This window comes from Rhinatrema bivittatum, chromosome 11, assembly GCF_901001135.1.
Source record: "Rhinatrema bivittatum chromosome 11, aRhiBiv1.1, whole genome shotgun sequence".
NCBI classification, from domain to species: Eukaryota; Metazoa; Chordata; class Amphibia; order Gymnophiona; family Rhinatrematidae; genus Rhinatrema; species Rhinatrema bivittatum.
The window spans coordinates 16,428,811-16,442,835 of record NC_042625.1 but is presented as its reverse complement, the minus strand read 5'-3'; the positions used below and the strand labels follow the sequence as shown (position 1 = coordinate 16,442,835).

Below are 14,025 nucleotides of genomic sequence, written 5' to 3'. Positions count from 1 at the left end.
TTTGGAACAGCTTCCTAATACTGTTTATATATGGAGGCAGGCCTTGTTCTAACTGTACCCTAACAGCCAATGCTTTCCACAACAATGATGTACATTGCTTGCCATACATGAGCAAAACTATCGTGTTTAGAAAATACACTTAAATAAATCAATAAAATGTAAATAAACTTTATTTTAAAACTCTTCTATACCGTTGTTAAGTTAGATAACCATCACAACGGTTTACAGCAAGGCACGATAATGGAAATATGAGTGATATAGATTACAAATTAATCATGTGCCATCATAGTACAGTAACAATTCATTACAAGATAGACTATGTGTGTAAGTTAAGCTTGTCTGTTGGGAACATATTAGGCGGTTTGAATTTAACATTAATGGCATTTGTAGGTTACAAGTAACAACTTCTAGTTTGGTGCGTCCTTATCAATCAACTGTTTTTCTCCTTCTATTTATCTTTATAAAAAGCTTGTTTAAAGAGCCAGGTTTTCAGATTGGTTTTGAATATTTTCAAATTTCTCTGCAGCCTTATTTCGAGTGGCATGGTGTTCCATAGCACGGGGCCAGCCAGTGATAGTGCTCTTTCCCTTACTTGCGTGAGATGTGCTGTTTTGACAGAGGGGACAGTTAGTAGAGCATTATTAGCAGATCTCAGGTTTCTTTGCGGGACATGTACGCACAGTGCAGTGTTAAGCCAGTTGTGTATTCTTTGGAGGTGATTTTTTCCACATGGCTCACTGCACAGTGCTATAGCAACTAAGCTATATGCACTATGTTATTTAAGAAATCAGCCGTGGCAGTTCAGTAGTAATGTATATATTTCCTTTTCTATTTTTTTATTATGACTTTATGTTATTTTTAATTTGTTATGCAACTATAGTGACCCGTTATACCTTGCTTTGCACACACATTTTTTGTGATAAAGTGAGTAACACAAATTGGAAATAAACTCTCCTTGGCCATTATTTTTCCAAAACGGGTTACTGGATTGTATTCTGGGCCAGACGTACTAAGTATTTCCCCACATTGGTACAAAATGGGAAACCCTGAACATATTTGGCTCAGTGAAGAGGGTTTCTCTTTTAGGCCCATTTGCTTCCTCTTAAAAAAAGTTTTTCCTCTGTATTTGTTTTTTCGTCTCCTTCTAAATGCTTTAATCCATGGGGTTTGTGTTTTTTAAGTTTCAACATATTTTTTTAAACCATTGTTTGGTGGCCCTGTGGTGCTTCTCACCCTTTCCTGCCCAATCCAGAACCACAGTTTCTCGCAATAAGGGCTTCTCAGCCTTCCAGCTTCTTCGGCTGCAACCCGCATGCCTAGTGCATGCTTTAAAGATACATTCTTTAAGGTCGATTTTAAAAGCCCTACGTGTGCCAAAGCTGGGAGATAAGCGCGTGTCTCAGGACATCGTCTCTCTCCCAGTATGCGCACAAATCAAAAACTTTTTAAAAAGGGGCCGGGGTCTGGGTGGAGCATGGGCAAGACACGGGAAGTTACACAAGCACGCGCCGGGGTCCCCTGCCGCCTAACTCTACTTCTGCTATGGACGGCGTGTAAGAATTAAAATAAAAACCACTAGGCAAGTCAGTGGGGTTTTAAGGGCTGGGGCTAAAAGGGTAAAAGGGGGGGTTTAGAAAATCCGATCTGTTAACTGGGCAAAATGGGAGTGAACTGGGAAAAAGGGCTATTGCATCGGCGTACGTATCTAATAAAATCCTCCCCGCTTACCCAGTAGAGTCTGCATTTGTGTGCGTCCATATAAAATTGTGCGTACATGTACGCGCATGTATAGACGATTTAATATCATACACGCATATGTTATAAAATAATCGCGTCTCTGGGCGCGAGCCCGTATATGCGTGTACATGTATGCCTGCGTGGCTGTTTGAAAGTTACCATCCCCATGTTTTGTTTCACACATGCATTTCTATAAGGAGCAAACAATGCTGAGGCTTGTGTACGAATTAAGCAGGCACCGAAGGGTTCAAGAAGGGCCACAGTGAGAACGATCGTATGGTCATTCACTAAGGACCTGATTCAGCAAAGTCTTTTCCCATATACACAGAAAGGTTAAAAAGCATTAACGAATCAGGCCCTAAATCCGAACCCAGCATGACTATTGGGCTCCAATCTGTGAAAACTCCCATTTCTACTGCAACCAACTCCTATCCAAGACCTGTCTGAGTAACTCGGGTTCATAAAAGCCTGAGACAGAACATCTCATCTACTTCTATTTAATGGTTGTTCTTTTTGAGTTAAAACATGCTAGAGCTTGTGTGTCTTACCACATGCACAACTATCATGAAAACCAAAGCAGAAATGTAACAACTAAGTAGCTGTGCTGAGGACAGGGCTGGCCCTAGGGGGGAGTGTAGAGCCCAAGAGAAATGAGCACGTCTCCCACCTCCTATCATGATCCTCTCCAACACATACCCTTGCTCTCCCCCCCCCTTCAGTTGGGTGCAATCAGCTCCCTGTCCTTCCTTTCCTTCCCTAGGAGGAGAGCAGCACTTCTTACCTGCATCTGCCTGATTCTCTGCCAGCTTCAATCTGAATTCTGAATACACAGAAGAGAAGGCACACACAAGTAAGAAGCGCTGGTAGGAGAGAGAGGATCACTGTATGTGAAGCGCAGGGCCAAGGGCAGTCACTGCCTGACCCACCCCAAGGACTGCCCTGGTTGAGGTAAACACATGAGCAGCAGCGCCCAGCAAACTTCTGCTAACCACAATCAGATTCTGCTTCAGATCTGTAAATATTTCATTCCAGTTAACCTGGATAAACTGCAGGCGACTTTAACCTGGTTTGAATCGGACTGATTTGTTATTAGCAAGGAAAGGTGTTCTAATATTAGACATTGCATTCCCAGCAATACACTTGAAGTATTCAGCATTAGTGAAGGTAAATGTGATCAGCGATTACCTAACAGCATAGGGAGAACGCAGACTCGGCCAGCCTTATGCCTACGAGCGATGTGGAATGTAACACTTGTTAGCTAATGCAGCAACATTAAATACAAAACATTAACATTTAAAGTGTGGGTTTGTTGCAGCCGAGGAGTCCCTGGCGTGCGATAATCCAGGATTACCAGAAAACGGATATCAGATACTTTACAAGCGGCTGTACTTGCCTGGTGAATCGCTGACTTTTATGTGCTATGAAGGATTTGACATCATAGGAGAAGTGACAATTAAGTGCATCCTAGGGCAGCCTTCTCACTGGAGCGGATCCCTTCCAATCTGCAAAGGTAAAAAGCATGGCTATTTTATGGGCAACTCCAAAATGAAAAACTACATCAAGTATGGAGTAACTTGTAAACTGGGAATAGTAAAGAAACCAAATGCTTTAGTTTGTTCTTGGTAGAAAAGTATCCTCTATGGAAAAGCCTGATTCTGGAATTAATTAGCCAATGTCATTCTGTTTCATGCCTACAGATATAAAACCTGATTTAAAAAAAACACAAAACACACTTTTATAGAACAGGTCTAGGGGCTCAGCAGCAGTGCCATTCAGAAGATCCTAATTCCAGTTTCAGTGCCTGAGACTGCAGGAAAAAGTGCCTGAGACTGCAGGAAAAAGTCTCAGGCTACAGTGACACCTACAGGCAGGCTAAGAGCAGTCAATGCCTTCTGGCTACAGGACTCTAGCCAGAAGTGAGCCAGATGGGAGACGACTGAAAAAGAATAAAAAAGATCCAAGGTAGCTATGCAGGAAAGCTTATGTACCATAGCCTCAGAAGGAGCCAGTTCTTTTCTTTTTAAACTTTCTTTTTATTGGATTTTAAATCACATACATAAGATAAAACCAAGGAAAAGCAAGAATATCAACGTATACATAAAAAAGAAAATATAACATTAAATTCACATAAAATTCTAGAAGGCCTGACATCATGAAAAGATCAAAAAAAGATGAAATCCAAAACAAATGCAAGTGTTCCTGGCCATACACAAGTCACAACGCCCAAAATACTACTGTTGTCTTAGCTATAAGGAAAGTTTCTAAATGGAGAGAATCTACAAAAATACATTTATTCCCCTGGTGAATCACATCACATTTACAGGGGAATTATAAGAAAAATGAGGCCCCCAAGGCAAGAACACTCCTGCCACTCCCATTCTTTAGTTTAAATGTCTGATAATATAAGTGAGAAATTCAGCGCATATATTATCAGACATTTAAACTACAGAATGGGGGTGGCAGGAGATGGCCATTGAAATGGATGTCACCCCCAAATAATACAGGACGTGGGAGGAGTAAACAACACATTCAATCAGCACAAAAAAATCAGAAAAAAGTGCATACGAAGTACAACAAATCAAGTGAAAATAATTGGAAAGCTATGACAACCAATGCTCGTAATTTGGGCAATACAATCCCAGACCTGCTGGTCCTAATGGTGGAGGTGGTCTTGGACATTGTTGCTGTCATGGAGACATGGTCCACGGATTCTCATGATTGGGATACGGCCATACCAGGCTATAAGGAAAGACAGAGAGGACAGAAAATCAGGAGGAGTAGCTCTTATGTCAAGAGCAATATCCAAGCAACTGAACTGTAAGGAAAGTGGGGTAGAGAAGAAGTATTATGAGCCAACCTAAAAAAAAAAAATGATGATTCATCCATTTTAATGGTGTGGTTTACAGGCCTCTGACTCAAATGGAAGAAGTAGACAGAAATCTGGTCGAAGACATTTAAAAGGTGGGAAAGAAAAAGAGAAGTGCTGATTGTTGGAGATTTTAATATGCCAGACGTAAACTGGAGAATCCCTTCTGCGGAACCTACCAGAAGTAGAGAATAGTGGCTGCACTGCAAGGGGTGCTCTTCTAACAAATGGTAATGGAATCCACGAGGGAGGGTGTTATACTTGACCAAGTGCTCACTAACAAGGAGATTGTCTCTAATGTCCGGGTGGGTGCCCACCTCAGCACCAGTGATCATCAAACAGAATGGTTGACATCACAAATAAGACACAGAGAAGTCACACGAAGACCCAGATCTTGTATTTCAAAAATACGGAATTTGTCGAAATGGGGATGTACCTGGAGGTAGAACTAGAAGACTGGGAGAGGTGGAACAACAGTGGGCCAAACTAAAAAGAGCAATTACAAAAGCAACAAATCTATATGTTAGAAAAGTAAACAAAAGTAAGAGAAATAAGAAACTGATCTGGTTCTCAAAGGAGATGGCTGACATAATAAAAGCAAAAAAACAGCATTCAAGAATTATAAAGGATCCCAAAAAGAACACAGGGAAGAATATCTGGTAAAACTTAGGGGGATGAAAAAAGTAATCAAGAAAGCAAAACATCTGGCAGAAAAAAGGACTACCAAAGAGATAAAGCAAGGTGATAAAACATTCTTCAGATACATCAGAGAAAGGAGAAAGGTACAAAGTGGTATAGTGAAATTGAAAGGGGAAAAGGATCAATGTGTGGACACGAAGAAATGGTGGAAATATTAAACAAATAATTCAGGTTGGTGTTCACTAAAGTAGTTAACAAGACTGTGGAAGAGGGTGGAGTAGACGATATGTATGGAAAGAGATAGGAAATCTGAAATTGGACAAAGTCATGGGGCCTGATGAGGTTCATCCCAGGATACTGAGGGAGCTCAGAGATATGCTGGTGAGTCCGCTGTGTGACCTGTTCAATAGATCCTTGGAAACAGGAGGGTGCCGAGTGATTGGAGAAGAGCAATGGTGGTCCCACTTTGCAAGAGTGGGAGCAGAGAGAAGGCTGGAAAGTACAGGCCAGTTAGCCTCACCTCGATGGAGGGGAAATTAATGGAGACTCTGCTGAAGGAACGGATAGTGGGTTGCTCGATCGAGATAACATGGATTCACCAGGGGAAGGTCCTGTCAGATGAATCTGATTCATTTTTTGCTTGGGTGACTAGAGAACTGAATCAGGGAAGAGCGCTTGATGTGATTTACTTGGATTTTAAGTAAAGCTTTTGATATGACCCCACATAGAAGACTCATATATAAAATGAGAAGCTTGGGAGTGAGCGCCAAGGTGGTGGCGTGGATTACAAACTGATTGACAGAAGACAGCGTGTGATGGTAAATGGAACCTGCTCTGAAGAGAAAATGGTGTTAAGTGGAGTACCTCAGGGATCGGTGTATCTTCATGAGCGACATTGCGGAAGGGATAGAAGGTAGTTTGTCAATTTTGGATAATACTAGTAAGATCTGCAACAGAGTGGACACGCCGGAAGGAGTAAAGAGAATGAGACATGATTTAAAGAAGCTTGAACGATGAATGAAGAAATGGCAGCTGGGATTCAATGCCCAGAAGTGCAGAGTCATGCATCTGGGGTGTGGTATCCAAAAGAGCTGTCTGTGATGGGAGGTGTTGTGCAAAGAACAAGAGAGAGAACTTGGGGTGATAGTGTCTAGCGATCTGAAGATGGCGAAGCAATGTGACGAGGCAACAGAAAAGCCAGAAGAATACTGGGCTGCATTGAGAGAGGAATAACCAGTAAGAAAAAGGAGGTGATAATCCCCTTGTACAGGTCTTCGGTGAGGCATCACCTAGAATACTATGTTCCGTTCTGGAGACTGTATCTCAACAGGAACAGAGACAAGATGGAGGCAGTCCAGAGAAGGGCAACCAAAATGGTGGTGGGTCTCCAACAAATGACTTATGAGAAGAAATTGAAGGGCCTAAATATGATTACCCTAGAGGAGAGGAGGTGCAGGGGAGATATGATACAAACCTTCAGATACTGAAAGGTCTGAATGATGCACAATCATCGACAAATGTTTTCTGCTGGAAAAAAATCAGTAGAACTACGGTTCATGAAATGAAACTACAGGGAGGATGGCACAGAAGCAATGTCAGAAAATATTTCTTCACAGAAAAGGTGGTGGATGCCTGGAATGCCCTCCCAGAAGAGGTGATGAAGACAAAAACAGTAAAAGATTTCAAAGGGGCATGGATAAACACTGTGGATCCCTTAAGGCTAAAGGATGGGAATGAAGAAAAGAGTGCATGGGGGTGACTTGCTGATACAGTGGTTACTACACTTAACCAATAAACCTTAATGCTGCTGATGCAACTCCGTGACAAAATCTACTAATAAAGATCACTATACTGGATTGAAACAAAATCACACACACTAATAAACTCCCCAGTGTGTCTAGTCTATATCTCAGATAATATTGCTGTGTGCACCCTTGTTTACTAAAAATTATATATGTGATACTCTACAGAATTTTTTGAATGGATAGTGGTAGTTTCATATATTATTGTATGGGCACCATCCAGGTTGCCTCGCAATACTTTTTATAATCATAAACTGACTACCTCCACCCTATTTCAGATCTATCGCATCAAGCAATACAAAAGAAACATCTTCAAGCTAAGTATTTTTACTCTGGCAGCGTTTAAGATGCAATTTGGCACAAGATAAACAACATGATACAGACATAATATAAAAGAATGAATTTTATTGTCAGAGTTGGCACCACAATATAGATATATAAAAAAATCAAAAAATAGGGTGGAGGTGGTCAGTTATGATTATAAAAAGGAGTATTGCGAGGCAACCTGGATGGTGGTCGTGCAATAATATTCGAAACTACCACTATCCATTCAAAAAAATCTTTTGAGTATCACATATATAATTTTTATATTCCACTTTTCTCAGCACTTCAAAGTGGATTACATTCAGGTACTGAGGGCTTACAATCTAAGTTTGTACCTGAGGCAATGGAGGGTAAAGTGACTTGCTCAAGGTCACAAGGAGCGACAGTGGGACCCTGGTCTCTTGGTTCATAGCCCACTGCGCTAACCACTAGGCTACTCCTCCACTCATTTGAGATATAGACAAGTGGTTGATGCAGCTCCAACATTGCTCTCTGCTTCAATGGCAAGAGGTAATGGGGATTTGGACTCAAACAGCAACCAACAAGGGACCTGACTTTGACAATCTGAGAAACTGATAATTATAAAGGTGGCTTGTATGGCCAGTAGTTACTTCCATAAGCCTGCTGGGCAGACTGGATGGACCTTTTGGTCCTTTTCTGCCATCATTTCTATGTTTCTTTAAATTAAGGAAACATTTCCTATGTGCCTATGTTTCTTGGGCTACATCAGGAAAGATCTGGATCTTTTGCCCACAAAAGATCATATTGCCTCAGATACAAAACTTAGATTGTAAGCCCTCTGGGGATAGGGAAATACCTACAGTACCTGAATGTAAACCGATGTGATATCTCAGATCGATTGTCTGTATATAAATAAAATAATAATAATAATAATAATATCCCTATACTTGAAGAATGGATGAAAAACAAGATCCTTGTCTGATTCTAAAGCAAATGTAACAGTAAGGGTAGCTCTAGTAGAAATATAATCTTGAGAATCCTGTAGAAATAAGGAAAAATCGGAGCTATATCTGAAGCTTCTTCCTCTGAACTAGGAACTTTCCTTTTACCAGACATGGGGTAGATTTTTTAAAAACGTGCGCACTCACATGGACGCAAAGAAATCTAATAAAGGAGCGGACTGGGAGGGAACTTCCCTAACTCTAACCCTTATCCTTCCTTCCTCTTCCTCTCCCTAAACTACCCCTACCTATCCCCAATTTTTTAATTTTTCTACTTACTGCTCCTTTGGAGCAGAAGTATCTTCTGCGCGCCAGCAGCCAGCCGGCGCACACTTCCTTGGAACAGCGTCTAATGGCGCTATCCCGCCCTGCCCAGACCACCTCCCATATTGAATGTCTGTCTGTGTCTGTTTACCACTGAGATGATCAGTATATGGGGGTGAGGGAGGAGGTGTCCATTAACAGGAAAGACAGTTTGAGAAATCAGTGTAGAATGCATGTTCATACACAATGGGGCAGATTTAAGAATTCAAGCATAGGGGAAAATCAAATCCCATGAAATATTGAATCTTTTGCATTTAAGACACATGAAAATAAATCCCTCCATACTATGGTGCAGCCGGACATTGTTCTAAACTGTTTGCAAACACACATTCAGGTTGCACGGTTTCCAACCAGCACAATGGCTATTTTAGGCATGAGGCAAAAATGTGCATAAAACCACTACACTGGCCAAAATATGTGCAAACAGCATGGCGGGTCTTTGATCCAACATATTTATAATTGCATGTAACATTTATGATCCAATTTTAAATTGCTCTTTACATTTACAAATAAGGACAGAACAGAGAATAAAGATTTTAAAAATTAAGAAAGCAGGCATCATCAAGGGTTTCACTGTATCAAAAGGGATCATCAGAGACCAACCAGGGCAATGATCTTCACTATTTTTCAAGCGGGGGACACTTTGGTAAAAATAACCAGTGTGAAAGCCAAGGACCTGTTGCCCCTTTTCAGGCCACTTTGTCTGACCTGTGCCCTGAGGAGAATCCCCCTTCACTGATATGGCCAGTGTGTATGTGTGTGGTGTTAAGGTTCTTCTATGATGATGTATTTGGCCCTGCTGCTTAGGTGCGCTCATAGTAATTCATGTAACGTAAACAAAGTCGGCTTCCCCACATTTTCTCTCCAAGTCCATCTCCCCCAACAAACTCTTCCTCCCCCAGCTTTCACCCCAGCTGCTTCCCCATACCCTCTTTCCTCAATACTCTCCCCAACCCCCATCCCAGCCAGTGTCAATCCCCACCTACCTTTCTTACCAGTTCACACCCCACATTCCTGTCCCCACTCCCCGTCTCTTCCAAGCTGGCTTTGTTAACACTCCACCCCCTCCACCAGGGACTTGCTGCTGATGCTGCCTCCAGAATAAAAGAGCTGCCATGCTGGGTAAGACCAAAGTCCATCGAGCCCTGCATCTAGTCTCTGACAGTGAACAATCCGTCTTCTTCTGGCACTGCATGGCTCTCTGTGAGTCTGAGCCACATGGTTTCCCACACTCCTCATAAACAGGCCGATACAGTACAGTGCGCTCCGATGGAGCGCACTGTTAACCCGCCACTGGACGTACGTTTTCCCTTACCCCTTATTCAGTAAGGGGCTGAAAACGTGCGTCCAATCCGCCGAACCTAATAGCGCCCGCAACATGAAAATGCATGTTGATGGCCCTATTAGTTATTCCTGCGCGATTCACAAAGCAAAATGTGCAGCCAAGCCACACATTTTGCTTTCAGAAATTAGCGCCTACCTTAATTTCTTCGGGCACCGGAAAAGTGCACAGAAAACAGTAAAAACTGCTTTTCTGTGCACCTCCGACTTAATATCATGGCGATATTAAGTTGGAAGTCCCGAAACTTTCCAAAAGTAAAAAAAAAAAAGAAAAAAAAATTTGAAGTCGGCCGGCGGCTGTTGGGTCGAAAACCGGCCGCTCAATTGTGCTGGCGTCCGGTTTCCGAGCCCGTGGCTGTCAGTGGGCTCGAGAACTGACGCCGGCAAAATTGAGCGTCGGCTGTCAAACCCGCTGACAGCCGCCGCTTCTGTCCAAAAAGAGGCGCTAGGGACACGCTAGTATCCCTAGCGCCTCCTTTTGCCCGTTTTTACCACCGGGCCTCATTTAAATACAGAATCGCACACACAGGAGAGTGGCCTGTGCGCGTGCCAGGAGAGCAGGCGTTCACCCGCTCTCCCGCGGACTTTACTGTATCGGCCCGACAGTGAGAACAGCACAGGAGTTCAGGCACCGCATGACTTAAACTCATCCAGAACTACATGATGCAGGTAGAAACTAGAACATCTGTTGCCATCAGCAAGCCTCCAGCAAAACTGGAGGGAGGAAGTGTGTGTGTGTATTGAGAAAAGAGTCAGGAGCTGCATATTGATTCAATGAAACCACCACTGGCTCCTGGGCCTTACTGCAAAGAACACTGAACTAGAGTCTACTGCACAGTACCACATTAGGAATACAATTGGGCAGACCTTATCTGCCATTATATTCTATGTTTTTATATCTATGATTTCTTTAATTCTGGAATAGTGCAACTTTCTTGATAAACCTTATTAACATGTTCCTGATTTCTCTTGTAGCTAATCATGACAGTTTTGAGCATGCTTTGGAAGGTGAGTGATTACCATTTTTGGTAGAATCCAAAATGATGATGCCACATGTTCTGCAGACTAGAAATTTCAATTGCCAAATTAGCCCCTGCGTTAAACTCTCCCCCTCCCCTCCCTGGAGCAGTGGCAGGTCAGAGTTCCCACTATGAAAATTCTGCAGAGCCCATCCTGTCCTCAGAGGTAGTCTCTCCCATCGCAATGCTAATTTCGGTTGTGACAACGCACTGCCTACACTTTGTACCTTATTTTGTTTCTGAAGCACTTATGTATCATTTAAATTTGCTATTGGTTTCCATGTCTTAAAAAAAATAAAATTACCTGTACCAGGTATGCCACGCTTCAAAGATCTAGTGTAGCAATGGTCAGCAAGTTAGGAAACATCTGCCGTTCTTTTTCTTTCTAAACTTACTATATGTATGCCATGAGATAGCCTTCTTCTTGTTACAAATTCCCGACCAAGCAGTGGAGTGAGCAAACAGCAGCAGGTCCCAAACTGTCATTTGCACTTGTAAGAGGAATCTTCCTGCCCAACAGACACGTGTCTCAGGCAGACAGTGCTACAATAATGGCCTTTTTCACAGAACCTTTTTTGGGTCTTTTTCGAGTGCTAAATGTCGAAAGGTCAACAAACAAGTTGATACCTTTTTATTGGATTACCTCAATGGTTTTCTACCACACTGAGCCAGTTGGGGCTTTAAGATATCCACAATGAATATGCATGAGCTATATTTGCATACAGTGGAGGCAGCACATGTAAATCTGTAGCTAGGTTTTGAAAGCTCTGCTCATTTCATCAGGATCATGAACAAACAGCAAAGTTATATGGGGTTAAATAGTACAGAGTCAATCAGGCATGCCAGTGTGACCAGTTTAACAGTGGGCTTTCTTTATTCACATGATGAAAGGAGCACAGACCTTGAAAGCTAGTCACAGATGTATTGAGTTAGTCTAATAAAAAGGGATCAGCTACAATTTGTAGACTAGCGTGCCAATCACAATACTATGAGTGCTAAAAGATGGGAGATATAATACATGGAGGTTCATTACAGCTATGTACCACTGAGGGGTGTTCCACAATGTGTGTGCACATGGCATGTTTCCAGTTGAGAAATACATCAGGTATGGGTCTAGTTCAACTCAAACCCTGGCAGCTCACACAACTCTTACAGCAAGGGAAAAGCAATATCAGCCAGACTAACCGATAGCAGAGTTGCTTACCTGTAACAGTATTCTCCAAGGACAGCAGGGTGCCAGTCCTCACACATGGGTGACATCATCCGATGGAGTCACCCATGTGTGAGCCCTTCACTCCGTGATATAGCTAATACATAGGAAAAGCAACTCCCAGGGGAGGCAGAAAGGAAGTCGTGAGGACTGATCCTGCTGTCCTCGCAGAACACCTGTTACAGGTAAACATCCAAGGACAAGCAGGATGGTAGTCCTCACATGAGTGATTCCCAAGCTAGAGGTTGCTTGAAACAAGACAAAGCGGGGAAATCTCACAGTGCTGAAGGCACTTTTCTCCCTTTTGTTTGTGAGGCAGCAGACCCATAACGGGCCCTAGGAGGGAAAAAAAGTTGGGTTCTACATCTCAAAGAGACCCATAAGACAGATAGAGATAAACTTCTGATGTGCACCAGAGGTACCTAAGGAATGGGTGTGATGTGAACTCAGGGTGAGAAGTGCTCTTCACCTCACCTCACAAAAAGTAATGCAGGCAGATTTTCTGACAGCTAACCCTGACAGGCACCAGTAGGCCTAGATCCTCCTGAGTACAGGAAAGGGCAGAAATTACCAACCAAGAGAAAGAGCTCTTGGACAAAGACCACATGGTGTCACAAGATAACCGAAAACCAAATTGGGACTAGAAAGCCCTCCAGAAAGAAAGATCTGGTTCACTAGCATCCAAAGAGGAAGATCAGAATGCATTTGCATAATTGCTCCGATTGATTGGCTGATAGGACCAATGGGCATAGAAAGCAAGCAAATGTTTGGAAGAAGAAGAAGCAAAATAGGAACAGGGTCTACGGCAGACCCTATCTGCCAAACGACTACAAGAAAAGATCTGACCTCTCAGGTCAGATGGCATGGAACCAAGAGTGCCAAGGAATGGGCCACCCTTCCAATGGGATCGCCACTCAGAGACCCTGAGCATGGATGACGAGCTGCAACTGAAGCTCACCCAGTCTCAGCATTTCCATTGTCAGGCATATCCTCATATCCAGTAGGATAAGCCCAGGCATAAAGGAAAGCACCTTGGCCAATCAAGCAAAGCATGAAAAGCCAAAGGCAGTACTAACTAGAATTTGGCCAAAATCAGGGAAAGGAAGGTATACCTTTTCTTGAAGGTATACAATAAGATATTTCAATTCACACCATAGCTTTTTCCTTGACATTCCGACTGGAAATCAAAAGAAGCAAAGAATACAGGGAAGGAGACTCTGGGGATGCAGGAAAAAGAAGAAGCCGACAGATTGTAGAAATCAATGTTGGGCAATACCACCCTCTGTTGATTCCAGCAGGGAGCTGCCACCGAGGCTGATCTCTCAGAAGACAGGCATAACAAACTGAAAGCAAACCGCCTGAGAAAAAAGTTCGAAACCTCTCTACTGAGAGAGAAAACCAGGGATGCTGCAAGAGCCAATCCCTGTAGAAACAGGACTTCTACACCAACCTGGAAACCCTGAGGGTACCAGATCAAGTTAATTCTGATCAGCAGAACAGACTGCTCACCAACCTGGCACCGATGTCAGAAACCTATTGCCAAATTAACTTGCACTTCCACTTAACCTCGCAGCACACAAATTGGAACAAGGACACCTTGTCAGCCTATGAACAATTCCACTGACAGAATTGCACTTGAAAGAGGAAATGACAACCCTCAAGTGACTGCAACAAGGGTGCCGGACCTCTTTTGCGAGATCCTCCATCTCCTAATATGTGCAGCCATGGATATGGCAAGTTGTGTGAAGGTACATAAGCCATTCGGGATGCAGAGGGCCTAGAACCCTCTTCCCATAGGTAC

The 14,025-nt window shown here is 42.9% G+C and overlaps 1 protein-coding gene across 1 annotated transcript in view; it reads left to right on the top strand.

The window, feature by feature from the left end:
• Window positions 1–14,025, top strand: part of SEZ6L (seizure related 6 homolog like) — a 220,921-nt gene that overhangs the window by 191,051 nt on the left and 15,845 nt on the right. Inside the window, exons 12-13 of the mRNA XM_029571268.1 lie at window positions 3,053–3,247; window positions 10,971–11,003. Coding sequence (XP_029427128.1) covers window positions 3,053–3,247; window positions 10,971–11,003 — 228 coding nt within the window. The remainder of the gene's footprint in view (window positions 1–3,052; window positions 3,248–10,970; window positions 11,004–14,025) is intronic.